Source organism: Rhododendron vialii, chromosome 4a (genome assembly GCF_030253575.1).
Source record: "Rhododendron vialii isolate Sample 1 chromosome 4a, ASM3025357v1".
NCBI classification, from domain to species: Eukaryota; Viridiplantae; Streptophyta; class Magnoliopsida; order Ericales; family Ericaceae; genus Rhododendron; species Rhododendron vialii.
Window position 1 is genome coordinate 35765819 of NC_080560.1, and position 17108 is coordinate 35782926.

At 39.5% G+C, this 17108-nt stretch overlaps 4 protein-coding genes across 4 annotated transcripts; 2 read left to right on the forward strand and 2 right to left on the reverse strand.

The window, feature by feature from the left end:
- Positions 1 to 250: 250 nt before the first annotated feature.
- LOC131322188 (probable glutathione S-transferase) lies at positions 251 to 2587 on the reverse strand. Its single transcript, XM_058353426.1, has 2 exons — positions 2178 to 2587; positions 251 to 859 (listed from the first exon to the last, which is right to left on the reverse strand). The coding sequence occupies exons 1-2, from the start codon at positions 2493 to 2495 to the stop codon at positions 482 to 484; spliced, it is 696 nt and encodes a 231-aa protein (XP_058209409.1). The 5' UTR covers positions 2496 to 2587; the 3' UTR covers positions 251 to 481.
- Positions 2588 to 5267: 2680 nt separating this feature from the next.
- On the reverse strand, positions 5268 to 6527 carry LOC131322191 (probable glutathione S-transferase). The gene is made up of 2 exons (XM_058353430.1): positions 6153 to 6527; positions 5268 to 5677 (listed from the first exon to the last, which is right to left on the reverse strand). The coding sequence occupies exons 1-2, from the start codon at positions 6468 to 6470 to the stop codon at positions 5297 to 5299; spliced, it is 699 nt and encodes a 232-aa protein (XP_058209413.1). The 5' UTR covers positions 6471 to 6527; the 3' UTR covers positions 5268 to 5296.
- A 5372-nt stretch (positions 6528 to 11899) lies between these two features.
- Positions 11900 to 12724, forward strand: LOC131323953 (putative pentatricopeptide repeat-containing protein At1g12700, mitochondrial). The gene has a single exon (XM_058355787.1). It carries the CDS (start codon positions 11900 to 11902, stop codon positions 12722 to 12724), a length of 825 nt encoding a protein of 274 aa, XP_058211770.1.
- A 464-nt stretch (positions 12725 to 13188) lies between these two features.
- LOC131322193 (pentatricopeptide repeat-containing protein At1g06580-like) lies at positions 13189 to 13482 on the forward strand. The gene has a single exon (XM_058353432.1). It carries the CDS (start codon positions 13189 to 13191, stop codon positions 13480 to 13482), a length of 294 nt encoding a protein of 97 aa, XP_058209415.1.
- Positions 13483 to 17108: the final 3626 nt, after the last annotated feature.

A 17108-nucleotide genomic window follows, 5' to 3' on the forward strand; every position in this document is an offset into this window, starting at 1 on the left:
GTGGGTCCCTCTGTCAAAAAAATTTGACAAAGATTGATTTAGGTTTCTCAGCACTCCCTTTGTGGGCACAAGACCTCCTTCTGCGTGTAGTTGCTGCAATAAGGCTGCTCATGAAATACCCAGGACTGATATATAAGTAGGTCAATTTGGTCATTATCACAATAGTTTGTTCGATGCAGTTTCTTTGTATACTGCAGTAACTAAACGCTTTAGTCGTCTTTTGAAGCTTATGAGAAATTCATCAACAATAGCTTGAGATCGAAAACTATACGCAAATTATACTGCTGAAGCCACGAAAATACAAATCGCACGATCATACTTAACGATGAACATGTGTACTCGTATTAGGTAATTGAGGAAAAGAGAAGTAGCCAAGGCAACTCGTACAATGCATGTTTATTTAAAATCCCCCTCCTTTTCTAAGAGCATATGGTCTCATTTATTCTGATCCTTTGTAGCCAGTTATTTTAAGATTCGGTAATCAACCTTTCTTAGCAGAGGCCTTTAGGGCACTGATCTCTTTGCTTCGCCACTGAAAATAAACAACCATCTTATCTCTCGGCGGTAACTTGTCCTTGATCATGGGGTGGTTGCGGAAATTCTCCGTCCAACCAGCGATAGCTGGGAATCGGGTTGGGTCTACGATTGTCATGGACCCAATAATTTCCCCCCAAACGGGAAGCCAGTAAGAGATCCATCCAATTGCAATGTCCAAATAACCAATGCTTTCCCCTCCGAAAAACTTGGATTTCCCTTTGATCAACTCTTGTTCTATCTTCTCCAGGGACTCCACGACTTGTTTCAGATACATTTCTCTGTCTTCTCCTTCTTCGGTGCACACAACCGTCCATGCATTAAACTGTCACAAACAAGTCACAATATAGAGTATATTTATATAGAAAACTCTATTATAGTAAAAAATAAATAAATAAATTGGATCGAAGCAGTGGCGGATGGACGCCTGATTTTTTCTCAACAGGACCCGAATCACAGGTATTTCCACATTAGTAATGAGAAATGTAATCCATTGTATATATTGCTACTAGCTAATTCTAAGAAAGAGATGAGATTGTGTGTATATATATACACAGGGGCGGACCTCGAATTTTAGGTCACTGGGGTCAAATTTTAAACTAAACATAAAGAATACAAATAGCTCACAATATAACGCATATAACTCAACAACTCTGTGAACTTATTATGGAACCACTGCCGATTTTAAGCATACGCTGAGAATGCAGTCACATTCGAAGCCCAATTTTATCAAAATTTGAGGGCTCCTAATTTTTCAAACTCTTACATAAACTATGCCTATACATAAAATTAGTAAGAGAGCTTAATACTGCTTTTTAAAAATGCAGAAGAGTGATATTTTAGTAATACATTTAATAATATTTTTAAATACTTGTAATCATCATGCATGCAATCGAGCCTTAGGAGAAAAACTTATCTATTATGCAAAATTTAGTTTGACTTGTTAATCCACAAATCATTCAAGTTTGCTGAGCTATATATAATTCCTAAAGCTAACCCCCAAAAGTCAATCTGAGCGATAGTCAAATTTGCCCCCACTAAAATTCAAGTTTATATTTGTTGTTCAATTTTTTTTTTTCCAGTTTATAGCTTCCAAATTGGAGCCCAGGAATTAAATTTTACTAGATAATGATCATGGTGTTACTTTGCCTTCCTCAAAATGAGAGAGAGTACAAAGTGTGGGTGAGTTTGTACTCGGAAGTGGACTAGAAGCTAATCATTCTCAAGTTTTCTGGGACAACCATATGTTGGGGCAAAGACTGTAATATTCTTGAGAAACCTGGGCAAAGTATGACTTCTCTTGGAGCAAAATTACCAAAATATCCAAACTACATATTGCTATCCCAGCATAATTTCCAACCCAGTGTGGTCACCTGACCTCTCTTGCCATTGAGTAGGTCCGCCCTTGTATATACGTAACCACCATTTAATATCGTATCTAAAACTAACAATTGGTTGATAACTTAAAATTTTAGTGGAATTTTTCACACATATATAGAAACTTTATGAAATTTTTTACTCCCTCAAGAGACTTATAGGAGTCGATCCTATAGAGCTTTTCCAAATTAACTTTAAAAACTTGTATAATTAGTGGAAGTATAATTAGGGGATACTTAGGAACTAAGGAAGTAATCCATAATCACCTTCTCATCTGCAAATTTGGCCCAAAATCGCGCCATGGCTCTATCATAGGGATCTTGAGGCAAAATCGGAAATTGCTTCCACGTCTCATCGATGTACTCAAGAATTATGAGCGACTCAAGGATCACTTTGTCGCCATGAATAAGCACTGGCACTTTCTTGTGAACTGGGTTGAGTTCCAGAAGCAGAGGACTCTTGTTGAAGACGTCTTCCTCGATGTATTCATACTCCACGCCCTTCAGTCTCAGTGCCCACTCAACTCTAAAGGAAAATGGACTCACCCAGAATCCCAAAAGCTTCACTGCTACCTTGCTTTCCATATTAGAGAGAGAGAGAGAGAGAGAGAGAGAGAGAGAGAGAGAGAGAGAGAGATGGTTTTAACTTAATTGGTAATGTATGGTTGCCCGTATGAATAGCTAGCAATCAAATTACTCAAAAAAGGAATTTGAGTCGAACTTGGCTATTTTTTTCGGAAATCCTATATGTACCGACCAAAAATGTAGGGAAACTGTACCGACGGCCGCGCGTGGCCGTCTCCGGCCATCGGACGGTCGATCCGAGCCGTCCAAAATTTTTTTTTTAAAAAACCGAGGGGCCTAACGCGGGAATTAACGGCATCCGATGTGTGTAGGGTGCTTGATCTAAACACCCTATTTTTCGTGTGTATAAGCACCCTACACACATCGGATGCCATTAATTCCCGCATAGGGCCCCTCGGTTTTTTTTTTTTAAATTTTTGGACGGCTCGGATCGGCCGTCCGGTGGCCGGAGACGGCCGCGCGCGGCCGTCGGTATGATTCTGTCGGTGCAAATAGCACCACTCTATCTTTTTAGACGGCAGCAATCTTGACTTGTAGGGTGGTTCAGCAAGACGAATTTGGATTCACTTTTATTTTTGACAATGATTTTGTCACTGCATTTTTTTTATAATCACATTCAAATATTTGTCTTTTAGTGTCATTGTAATGTGTATTTTGAACACTTAAAAGACAAATATTAAGGTGTGTCTATCAAAAAATAGAATGCCAAAATCAATTATCTATATTTATTTGAACACAGTGCTCCAGGTCAAATATGTGGGAACAACTTTGTCGGAGTTCCCAAACCGTTCTCTTTCAAAAATGCTACCACCACATACAATTTTGCACACAGAAAGTGCACAGACACTCACAATGCGTCCGCTGCGTGAGCCCCAATCCTTAGCAAAGTGCGAACAAAATCAAATCAAGCCTTCACAAACCCAGAGGATAGGGCTTCTTCATGTGTCCAATTTTTTGCCCATGCCCTTGCTGGATCAAAAAGTAACCTTAAATGAACCCACAAATGGACCCAATGAGGTGTCACTTTCTTTTTTCAGCAAAAGAAAATTTTGCATATCACGAGGATATATAAGTTAGGTGTCACTTGAGCCATTCACTTTGATTTACCACATGAAAATTTGATAGTTTGTAGCCAAATTGTACTATTTTGACCCCACAAAAATTGTAAATTGTCCCAATTTATTTCAAATACAGAGAAACACCAAGTAACTCTACTTTTGGAGAGTTGTCAGTATCATGAATTAGGATATCATGCATCATTTTTAAAATATATTAACCCTTTGAGATCAATTGTAAAGCAAAATTACGTTTATAAGGGTATATCAAACTCAAAATTATCCTCTTAATTTAGGAATTCTTTTTTATAAGCAAATACTGAGTAGAAAAAATAACTTGTATATTGATCTAATTTTGATCCCACTAACCAAAAAATATGCCCCCGCCCTCTGTACATACATTTGCTGTACGTTAACACATAATGACTATGCCAATCCACTATAAGAGGATTAATCCAACTTGTCTTTTTGATGTTTCTTGGTAAAAATCAAAGGTAAATTTCTGAAAATGAATTTCTCAACAAAGAAATTGGCAAATGACTTTTTGACCGCTGAAATTCTGTGTGTGGCTGCACTTTCAAGGAAAAACTATTACCAGTCAACATAGAAAAAAGCATGTAAAGAAAAAAAGTGAAGCGATAGGTAACCAAACTTTGGAAAATAACAGAGTTAATGTTGAATTGGTCACATTTACGTACTTTTAATTGAGGGATCAGAAATTCAATCCTCCCAACTAACTATTTGAGTTTGAATTCGTGTGTGTTTGTTAAGAGGTCGTTTCAGATTGATTGATTAGATAAACAAAGTGATGATACTAAAAGTTGGATGGTGGGCCCGAGAACTCGTAGACGGGTTCTTCAAAACAAGTCTAATGAACGTTGTTCTGATCGATCGTAGACGATCTACTTAGAAAAATGTGTGTGTGAGAGAGAGAGAGAGAGAGGGAGAGAGAATCAGAGATAGCTTTACTATGATCAAAAGATAATATTTTGTGGTTTTCAAACAAAGTTCCACCACTCATCAAATGCCAAACGTCAATTTGTTTTCAAATCACTAATAAAAAGTAATGGGTCTCGCTATATTAACCAATGATACATGAGTTGCGAGATACTACAATGTAATATTCCATCCGCACTGGTTAATTTTTCCTAATCCTAAAGCGTATGGTGTAAAGAAAAAAGGGCTTGTGTGGAAAGGATGTGATGCGCACGGGACCTAAACGTCTAGTGGATGATAGATGGGGCCGGCTTGTAAGAAGCCCCGGAGAGATTGGGTGTGTGTGCTCGTGGTATTTAACGGGCCACAAATCTCACCTGGTCAGCACTCCCTTTGTGGGCACAAGACCTCCTTCTGCGTGTAGTTGCTGAAATAAGGCTGCTCATGAAGTACCCAGGACTGATCAGTAGGCCAATTTGGTCTTCCTCACAATAGTTTGTTCGATACAGTTTCTTTGTATACTGCAGTAACTAAACCCTTAGTCGTCTTTTGAAGCTTATGAGAAATTCATCAACAATAGCTTGAGAAAGTATATGCAAATTATACTGCTGAAGCCACGAAAGTACAAATCGCAGGATTATACTAAACGACCAGCATGTGTGCTCGTATTAGGTAATTGAAGAAAAGAGAAGTAGCCAAGGTAAACGAAGCAACTCCCACAATACATGATGAAATCCCATCGCTTCTGAGGACATACGACCTCATTTATTCTGATATACATAGTTATTCAATTATTTCAAAATCTGGTCATCAACCTTTTCTAGCAGAGGCCATTTGGGCTCCGATTTCTTTACTTCGCCACTGATTATAAACAAACATCTTATCTCTTGGCGGCAACTTGTCCTTAACCACCGGGTGGTTGCGGAAATTCTCCGTCCAACCAGCTGTGGCTGGGAATCGGGTTGGGTCTAGGATTGTCATGGACCCAATTTCCTCCCAATTAGGAAGCCAGTAAGAGATCCATCCAAGTGCGATGTCCAGATACCCAATGCTTTCCCCACCGAAAAACTTGGATTTCCCTCTGATCAACTCTTGTTCTATCTTCTCCAGGGACTCCACGGCTTGTTTTATATACATTTCTCTGTCTTCTCCTTCTTCGGTGCATAAAGCCGTCCATGCATTTATCCAAAACTGTCACAAACAAGTCACAATATAGAGTATATTTTATATGGAAAACTCTATTAAAAAAATGGATGGAAGCAGTGGCGGATGCCTGATTTTTACTCAACAGGACCCGAATCACATATATTTCTACCTTAGTATTCAAAAATATAATCCATGATGATATATATTGCTACTAGCTAGTTCTACGAAAGAGATGAGATTGTGTGTATATACGTAACCACTATTCAATACCGTATAAACGGACTACAACAAAAAATTGGTTGATAACTTGAAATTTTAGTGTGTTTTTCACACATATATAGAAACTTTATGAAAAAATTTCCCTCTCAAGAGAGTTACATGGGCCGATCCTATAGAGTTTTTCCAAATTAACATTAAAATTAAAACTTGTACTAGTGGAAGGACTTCACACATAATCGGGGGATACTGATCAAAACTCAAAAGTTCAAATCAAGGAACTAAGGAAGTAATCGATAATCACCTTCTCCTCTGCAAAGTTGGCCCAAAATCGCGCCATGGCTCTGTCATAAGGATCTTGAGGCAAAATAGGAAATTGCTTCCACGTCTCATCAATGTACTCAAGAATTATGAACGACTCAAGGATCACTTTGTCTCCATGAATCAGCACTGGCACTTTCTTGTGAACTGGGTTCAGTTCCAGAAGCAGAGGACTCTTGTTGAAGACGTCTTCCTCGATGTATTCATATTCCACACTCTTTAGTCTCAGTGCCCACTCCACTCTAAAGGAAAATGGGCTCACCCAGAATCCCAGAAGCTTCACTGCTTCCTTGCTTTCCATAAGAGAGAGAGAGAGAGAGAGAGAGAGAGAGAGAGAGAGAGATGGTTTTAATTTATTTGGTAATGTATGGTTGCCCGTATAAATAGCTAGCAACCAAACCACTGCATGCATTACACCAAATTACCATTACTGCTAGTGTACCTAGACTTTGTTTATTTATTTGGCAAATTTTCGTAGTCATCCCTGTAGTTTTACGGTTATCTCACTTTCATCCATCTAGTTTCAAAGTGCTCTAATTTCGTCCCTCTAGTTTGTTTTACGTTTCAAATTGGTAAAATCGTAAACACCGTTAACGAAACTAATGGAAAAAAAAATAAGTGTTCCAATTTTCAATCCGTTTGAACCGGTGCGAAGATCTTATTTTTTTGATCATTTTATCCTAAATGGTCGTAATGAATTTTTGGCTCTAAGGCCTTTCAACGAGCACCCGAAGACTCCTTATTTAGTTTCAGGGCTCTCTTAGGGTGCTCATTGAAAGGCCTTAGAGCCAAAAATCCATTATGACCATTTAAGATAAAATGATCAGAAAAATAAGATATTTGCACCGGTTCAAACGGATTTAAAATTGGAACATTTATTTTTTTTTTCTGTTAGTTTCGTTAACGATGTTAACGATTTTACCAATTTGGAACGTAAAATAAACTACAGGAACGAAATTGGAGCACTTTGAAACTAGAGAGACGAAAGTGAGACAACAGTAAAACTACAGGGATGACTACGAAAATTTGCCCATTTTTTTTATCTGGCAATTTTTTTATTAATCTCCGCAAAAGAATTACAAAGATTAAAAGGAGGCCAAAACTAAATTAAAATTACTTCATCTCCCGCTCAACCCGAGACCCAATCGCTGGTCCGAGACAAAACAGAATCCAAAACACCCTAAAACCGAAAACCCCTATTATCTGAATCACCAACCCGCCGAAAAGAACAATTAGGATTCGAAGCACCGCTACCGTCGCACAGACAGCCATGAACTCGTCGTATGTCACCGATCCCAAAAACGGTCCAAGCCAGCCGCTACAGGCCTCGCATCCCAACCTCCACCCACTGCCGCCTCACACCACCCCACCGTGAACACATGCCACCTGATAAATCACTACCTCCAAAACCGCCACATGCTCCTAAGCCCCACCACCGCCATGAACCTCCACCGCGGCTGCCGAGATACTTGCTGCCATCAAAACCACCCCAGCTGTTGTTACTAAGAAGGGATTTGAGTCGAACTCAGGAATCTTTTTAGACAACAATCTTGACTTGTAGGGTGCTTCATCAAGACCGATTTGGATTCTTTTTTATTTTTAGGGCAATGATTTTGGCACTTTATTTTTTGATAACCACACTTAAATATTTGTCTTTTAGCGTCATAATGTTTATTTTAAACACTTTAAGAAGGGATTTGAGTTGAACACAGGGCTGTTTTTCGCTTAGAAATTTGCCCGTGATGGCACCAAGTATGCTAGCTGTGGGGCTCCGATGAACATGGCTCGCTTCCTCTGGAACTGCTGTTCGTCTGGATCTAACCTCGTTCCTTTGAACCTAACTTGCACCACGAAGCACGACTAAAGACCACACCGAAGGAGCCCCGGAACGGCCCTCCGGCGTGAGGATGAGAATAGTGCAGAGAGAGGAAAGCAAAGGACCAGGGTTTCGAGGGTAGGAGACGATGAACCTTTTAGGGCTGCTATCCCTTGGTACTTATAGAGGGTCATTGGCTTGCTCTCTAAGTTCGTCTATGCATTTGACACACGTCGGTCGACGTCACCCGTGACATAGCGGATAAGGCGGTTAGTGTGAGCTGTCATGGGAGACATGGCCGAGCCTGGTCACCTAGCTCCGGGCCGAGCTGAGCCTCGAAGGAGCTGTCACTGGAAACATGGCTGAGCCTAGTTGCTTAGCTCCGGGCCAAGCCGATCTTCAAGGGAGCTATCATGGGAAACATGGCCGAGCCCAGTTGCCTAGCTCCGGGCCGAGCCGAGCTTCGTGGGAGCTATCATGGGAAATATGGCCGAGCCTCGTGGACTAACTCCGGGATGAGCCGAGCCTCATGGATGAGCTCTAATATGAGACATGGCTGAGCCTCGTGGCCTTCCGCCGAACGTAGCGATTGTGGCCGAACCAGAATATTCGGACCACTACACCAGCAACTTGGTCCCAGCTAACTAGTGTTTACTCACACACCCGTTATGTTTTGAACGTCTAAAAACACACACAAGAGTTATGGGAACCGTCCCAACCTTTTATTGCACCAACAATACAAGGAAAACACTCAAGAGTTTAGACAGAACATTCCTCTGCCTTAGGCTACGAAAATGCCTTACCTAAATAGGCTTACAATTATAAAAACGTAGTCACTAAGTACATGAGATCATGGGGCCAACCCATGATCTTGCAGTTGACACCCCCAACTACCCTATGGTTGTGCTGGCTTTGCCAGAATCTGCCAGCACACTGAAATATGAAACTGTCTCGCCGTCTCGCCGTAACTGCCGATCAATTGCCTTTTTCTGCTTAGTACACTTGTCCCATGCTTCCAGCAGCATGTGCAGCCCGTTTCTGCCTTGGACACATGTCCCATGCTCCCAGCAACATGTGCAGAATGCTGTTTAACCGTCAATAACCGTTTTGTCTTAGCCAACTCAAGTCTGCCTCCATTTTGCCCGAGCCAACTCAAGGCTGCATGGCCAATTTTGTGATCCAACCCCAACTCCCAATACTTAATCATTTTCCTTGATTGCCTTGTCCCACAAGCATGCTTCCCGTTTAGCATCCATGCCTCGATATCATCGGGCCTTCATGTGCATCACGACTGCCACTTGCTTAAAGGACCAGGGCCGACACCAACCGACACCATCAGGTTACCTTGTATAAACATGCATGCCTCATGCCTTTGATTCCACCAGTTGGGTAGGGTGCAAGGTGCCCCCGCTAGCCAAGCTTTGCAAGACTTGGAAATCAAGGTGCTAACAATTTACCACATGAAAATTTGATAGTTCGTAGCCAAATTGTATTATTTTGACCCCACAAAGAATTGTAAATTGCCCCAACTTACTTCAAATACATAGAAACGCCAAGCAACTCTACTTTTGGAGAGTTGTCAGTATCATGAATCAGGATATCATGCATCGTTTTAAAAATATATTAACTCTTTGAGATCAATTGTAAAGCAAAATTACGATTATAAGGGTATATTAACAGTAAAATTATCCTCTTAATTTATTAGTGGTTCTTTTTGATAAGCAAATAGTAAATAGAACACTCTTTAATTTGATGGCAATGGATAATAGTGTAACGGAAAAAAATTACAGTATCTTTTGCTCTTTCGATGGCATGGGCAATTTAGTGCAAATGAGAAATCTGTAGTACATGGAGCTCTTTTGCTTTAAGTGTACATGGACTTGTAAGTAAGAAAGGGTTTGTACAGCTTAGTTTTGGAAATGCAATGGAGAATGTTCTGGGAATTTTAGCGCCTCTTTGTTGTGCAATTTTCAGTTTAAATTCTTTTCTTTTTTTAAATGTTGAATCTGACTTGGAGGGAAAGGGCAAAATAGGAAATGAACCCAATGATACCCACTAAAAAGTCAAAATGGACAAATATATTTGGACAACAAAAGATGGAATCATGGGCTTGATTTGAGCAGTTTTTATTTGAACCGTTCGATAAAATACAAACACAAGCTGCTCGGATCAAGCCTTTTCTGGTCTTTTTTTTCTGATTTCCAGTGGGTACCCTTAAAATCACATTCTGAACATATTGAGCGTCTTGGATCATCACAAATTGGTTGGGAAAGAGACGTCCTTAACTTAATACGGTAAAGACACCCTTACTTGAAATTTTGTGTATATATATATGGAGATGAGTAGTGTAAATTGCTCTACTGGAAATGGTGTCTTTCACTCTTTCTCATCCAAACTTAACGCCGTGGGAATGATGCCGGTCAAAGTCCTTGAAGTCATTTTATTGTGTCGATCGAAGAGTTTTTTTTTTTAAGTTTCTAAGTATTTTTTAAATTTCAAGAATCAAACACATATTTTAAGTAGTCTACGGTCAAGTCTTTTTTAAATTGTATCTTGAAATTGTAAGTTTGTTTTCCTATTCTTGGAGGGTTATTTCAAGTGGCCTGTCAATTCTGTTGCTATGAATGAAATGAGTAGTTTTAGAGTGTTTCTTGTTAACTCTTATCCTTCATTGGATTGTGATAAGTGGCGAGTTTTCCGTTTTTTGTATCTTTTAGGTGGATTCCTTAGAGAGGTGAGCGATCTCTAACCTTGTATCCCTCATTGTATTCTCTGGTGGTGTTATTATGTATCCCGCTGATTTTTTATTTTCTAACGCGGATGGTGAGCTTTATCTTTTTATCTTTTTTACTTTTCTTTCTTCCCATCTATAAAATCCGGCATCAGGGAATCTAGAGAATAATTCAAAAACCACAAGGAATGAAAGTGCATTTTCAAACACTCCAGGGTGAGATTTCTGTAACATCCCCAGAACTGCGTTTCCTCCGGCTTCTCTGCCATTAATTATTCTCAACTTGCGTATTCATTTTAGTAATTAATAGTTTAGATTTTAAAAACACTCTTCACAAAATTAAATTATTTTTGCCAATAAATTATTCTTGTCGTGAGGAGTCTTTCAACAAAATTTACTCACTATAATCTACCCACTATAAATACTTTTAAACAAGATTACTCGAATCGCTCTTTATAGTTCAAACACAGATTAGAGAGAAGCCAACCCTCCGAGAAATCGATGTACGTGCATTTTGGATCGCTAGATTGTTTGAGAATTTTTTTATACTCCCTACTTTTAAATTTTTATGCGATTCCAAAGAAAAAGATGCACAGGTACAGAAGCAGAGAGGAATTGTAGTCATTATTTGGGTGGTTTGATTCCAAAATGAGGTTTTGATTGGGTGCTGATTTTGCCACTTTTTTTTTTTAACATCATTCCCCTGCAAGTGCATTTTTGGTGCAGGGAAGTGGCGTTAAAAAAAAAATTTCGCAAAATCATTTCACTTTTGATTTTGTGGAAAACAGTAAAATCAAAAACAGAAAGTCTGCTTGCACAGCGAAGGCTGCACAGCAGCCGTCCACAGACTAGTTTTGCGCCCGTCTCGGGTTTTGCAAAGATGATCGGAGCCGTTCATTTTGTTCAAAATACTTCGTTTATGGTCCCTGTAAAAAATCACCTCAATCCGATATCGGGAAGGGTGTTTAGGAATCATCTAACTTTGCTTTAAAATTTAGGCATGAGCGGCTCCGATCATCTTTACAAGATCCGAAACGGGCGCAAAACTAGTCTGTGCACAGCTGCTGCTGTGCAGCCTTTGCTGTGCAAGTAGCAGCGTTGAATAAAAAATGGAGATGAAGGTGAAGTCGAAGTCGAGATAAAAGGACTCCGCACATTCCAGAGAGGAGAAGCAAAGAGGATGATGTCTCAGGTTGGCGTCCTCTCTGCAATCACTCCCATGGACTCTTCCAATCTCCCGAAAGGTAATCTTCTCTCTCTACGTCCATACCCTTCTCAGGTTGTTTCCTTCCGTCCTCATTCTCACACTAGAAACCCTAGCTCTCCAACCACGAGTCCAGAAATACGCCCACCACAGCCGAGAAAAAAGAGCTCCGTCAACCCCGACGGGTTCCAGGGAGCTCGCGAGCTTCTCAATCGGATTCCCCGAACGCGACCTTTTCCGCCCATTTTCAACATCAACACGGCGTTAGGGACTCTTGCGAAAAGGTGTCATTACGCGGAGGCTCTTTCTCATTTCGGAAACTTGCAGTCGCAAGGCGTTCGTGTAAATTTCTATACATTGAGCATTGCAATTAACTGTTACTGTCACGTGAATCGAGTTGGTTTCGGGTTCTCTCTGTTAGGCGGCCTCTTCAAACGCGGTTATAAGCCTCATGTTGCTATCTTTAACACCCTGTTACGAGGGCTTATTTCAGAAGATAAAGCTGCTGAGGCCGTGGAGTTATTCGAGAAGTTAATGAGGAGGAGAGAGATTGAACCCAACGAGGTTACGTATGGGACGATTATTATTGGGCTCTGCAAGAAGAGAAACACGGGAGCTGCTGTTCGGTGGCTTAGGATCATGGAAGAGGGAAGTTGTAAACCAAACACGGTAGTGTATAACACGATCATTGACGGTCATTGCAAGGATGGAATGGTGGATGATGCTTTGAGCCTTTTTTGCCAAATGAAAGAGAAAGGGGTTCACCCAGATGTTGTTACTTATAGCTCTTTGATTCATGGCTGATGTAGTTGTGGCCAGTGGAAGGAGGCTAGAAGCATGTTAGGAGAAATGTCGGATATTCGTATTTCTCCGAACATCATTACATTCAGTGTCTTGGTCGATGCACTTACGAAGGAAGGGAAGGGAAAAGAGGCAGAGGAAGTAATCCAAAGCTTGATTCAAAGCGGTGTGCATCCTAATGTAATCATGTACAATTCTGTAATGAATGGATATTGTTTGCAAGGCCAGATGGATGAGGCAATGAGGATATTTGATACCATGGTGGATCGGGGCATTCAACCTGATATTCAGAGCTACAACACTTTAATTAATGGATATTGCAGGAACATGAAAATAGATGAGGCTATGCATCTCTTTTCAGAAATGAATGAAAAATGCCTCCACCTAGATGTTGTTACGTATAACACTTTGATTCATGGCTTATATCATTATGGCTGGGGAAGGAGGTTACAAGAGTGTTTGGAGAAATGTTGGGTATTGGTATTTCTCCAGATATTGAGACATTCAATGTCCTTATCCATGGACTTACTGAGGCAGGGATGGTAAAAGAGGCAGAGGAAGTAACTGAAAATATGATTCAAAGAGGTGTGCATCCTGATGTAATCACGTACAATACTTTAATGAAAGGATATCGTTTGCAAGGCCAAATGGATGAGGCTATGGGAGTGTTGAATACGATGGTGGATAGAGGCATTCAACCTGATGCCTGTAGCTTCACCATTTTAAGTAATGGATATGGCAAGACCAGGAAAATAGTCTAGGCGATGCATCGCTTTTTTGAAATGAGTGAAAAAGGTTTTCATCAAGTTGTTCGTACATGTACCACCTTGATTCATGGTGTTTGTAATTGAGGCCGGTGGAAAGAGGCTACAAGAATGGTTGGGGAAATGTTCGAGTTTGGTGTTTCTCCAGATGTCTGAACATTCAATGTCTTTGTATATGCACTTTCCAAGGAAGGGAAGGCAAAAGACGCTGAGGAAGTAATTGAACTTCTGTTTGCGACGGAACTTGGGCCTAACTCCCAATCGTAATACATATGGTATGTTGTTGGATAGCCTTTGCCAAATTGAGCATTCTGATGAAGCCTTGTTCTTATTTCACATGATGGAAAACAAAGGTTTTAGATCTCGATATTGGTGAGTTTAATATCCTCCTTGATGCAAGGTCTTTGTGAAGATGACTTTCCGGATGAAGCAAAAGGATTCTCTGAAAATGGAACAGAATTGTTTGTTGCCTGATAGTGTCACTTACAACGCTGCCATCTGAGGATTTCTTGAACAATAGAAGTTTTATGAGGCTTCGGTATTGGTTGAGGAAATTATTGCAAGGGTTTTTTGTCCCAATGAATCTACTTTTCCCTTGATTATTGACCTTTCTGCTACTAAAAGACAGGACCCTTCTCTTCAAGAAGTGATCAAGAAGTTCTTGAGCAATGATGGACATGGAATTTAGTAGATTGTATAAATTCCTTTCATCTATGAAGAAAACGTTCCAATCCTAAAATATGTAGTCATTATTATGTGATACTCTTTTTTGCTTTTGCTTTTGCCTTTTGGTTTCTTAGTAATTGTAAATTTCCAATGTGATTCTTTAACTTACTGTGTATCACCTTTTCAAGCCGAAACCATTATGTTTTGTTTCCCGTTCTCTTTTGAACACTGATTGACTCTGTTTTCCATTTTACGTGTCCCCTCTGTTGAGAAACCTCAACTGTTTATTCTTGGTCTTTCTTTTCCCATTGCTGCCTTGAGGAGCTTCACAGACATCCATAGTTAAGCCTTTAGCTTGGACCAATACTTTTACAGAACATGGAGGCGAGTACTAGTAGATGAACCATTCGTAGGCTTTTTCACCACGTATACAAATAGGAAGAGAGATAGTTGAGGACATCCCAAAGAAAGACAAAATTTGAATTTTGTGCGAGATGTTTAAAACCCTTTCGTAATGCTTATCTGTCACATGAGAACTGGTATTTATCATCTAGTCTCTATACCTGTTTTGATTTTTACATAACAGGGCTGGACCAGGTTTATCTAATGGACACCCACCCACACGCGCGCGCGAGCACACCCACACACTTGTTTAACGGGTTTCGGCAAGAAGATAGTTTCATTGGTATCTTTCAAATTTATGCGGGAGTTGTAATATGGCATGTCTTTAATTCAGTTTTGCACACATTGATAGAGCTTTAAATTGTGGACCTGTGGTTTTCATTTTGATATGGTGCGGAGCATTTGTTCCTGTGGTTTCTGTGAGAAAGAAAGAAATCTAAGCTTTCCGTTTATTGTTGTGCAAAATACCTTTTTTTTTTCTTTTTTCTTTTTGCAAAAATGGGAGGTATATAACCTATAGAAAATCTTCCTGAATTTGTTTTCCATGACACAGTTGTCGAGAATGGCGCGTATAACTTCCCTAAAATTATATGATCCCATTTCTCCTTGCATTTTACAAGTTCGATGAAATGTGCGAGGGGCGCATGTATGCATAGCCCATCTTGCAGTTTCTCGGAGGTCATTTCAAGAATTTGTAGCTTGCCTCTCTTTACATGAAATGGAACAGAGGAGAGTGTAGGCATGGGAGCAAAAATACGAATACTCAAATCTGTACGTACACAACTGCTCTCTCTGAGAAACCTGTACATACTTTGAGAAATTTGCTTTGCGTCGTCTATGCTATGACAAAACCAATCATGTCGCTTGTCTCTTCCTCAAGTCATTCACTTCAGTTGTCTCTTTCTCTTCAATCCAAGCTGGCTTCAAACATTGAAATCGACTTTCCCTGAACTTTGCCTCAATTTATACAGGTTACGGAAGAGGTTTCAATTCAACATCACATCAAAAAGTTTGTACCCAATCAATTGGTTTGTGATTCTAGGAGATTATGACTTTCTGATTGAGTATAGTTATGTCAACTATTATTGCGGTTAGTTCTCGCCTTCTCATGATTCAAAAAGGTTTGTGTAATGCTGCTGTCATTTGTGTGTTTTTCGTAGTTTATGTGTTTTTTTTGGGTCAAAAAAAAAAATAGTGTTCGACTTGGACATTGCTTTAGCTGTTTCTTTGTGCAGGTATATCTTTGGCGTTTAGAGGCCAGGTTCTCTCTCACACACATTGTTTGAATGAATTTGATTCTGTGCTTAAGAAAAAAATAAACTGAATGTGTGAAATCCCTAATCCCTTGATTTGGCTACCGTAAGTTATCAGAAGGCGCAGTTCAACGGTATCAAAGTTTTGTGTATGAATGAGTCGTTTGACCATAACTCTGAATTTCTGCGTTGGCTCAGTGATTTAAAAGAACAACTTCAGTTGAAAAACTGGCCATCTTTGACTTTTGCCTCATTGACTCATTATATAGATGCTCGATTCATTACGCAAGTAATCTTGGATTTATGAGTTCAATAAAGTTTCTGGACCATTGCTGGTAGAAATGGTCCTTTTTTAGGTGAAATTTGGTGAGAAACCTGGACATACCTTTTTTTCTTCACAAATTAGAAACATTCGGTTGATTTATCTCATTTGTGCAGGCACATATACACATGGATTATAAATTTACTCGTGTATGTATATACCAATATAAGTTTTAAGAAATAAATTGATCCCCATATTGTGTTTATCGTTACGAAATAGCCTAAGACAAACCATATAACAAGATCCCAGCAAAACTAATTTGTTTATGATGTCTTGTATAAAATATTCTTTTATATTTACAAAAGAAAAAAAACTTTCGATGACTTAATTAATCTCAATATGGATGTCATAGACCGCTAATTTGGATAACACTGAGATCTTAATTGGAGATCGATGTGATAAAAGTCGACGGAAGAATCTCAAGTGTTCGAAATGCAAAGGAACTTGAGAAGTACACAAAGTTTATGGGTTGCTAGAATATTTTTCAAGTATCCAGCAGAAATATGAATCGATCTACTACGTACTATCAAGAGAAGAAAGGGGATTCTACTACATACAACTCCTTACATTTATCTTACAAAATGGATATATTTAGACAAGTGGACATTGGCAACTTTAACATGCCATAATGTTGTGGTTGCAAAAGATGGATGGGTTGCATATAAACATTCATACCAATGGTTCTTCCCATTTTTAACAGTTGAGAAGCATTAAGGATTTTTCAGTAATAGCAGCTCTCTTGTTTTTTGATTTTTGCTTCCTTGCTCAATTAGTCCACATCTGTAGTACATCCCTTTGTGATCATAGCAGGATTCATCAAGCATATTTTTTGGCAAAATTTACGACGTCTTCCAGAATCCATTTAGAAACTGATACATCCTATCCATTTGACAACAGATGAGTTCTCAATGGATCTTTTGTTTTGGAAAATTGTATCTCTTAGTTATGCTCGATGTTTTTTTGTTTACCCTGTATTTCTT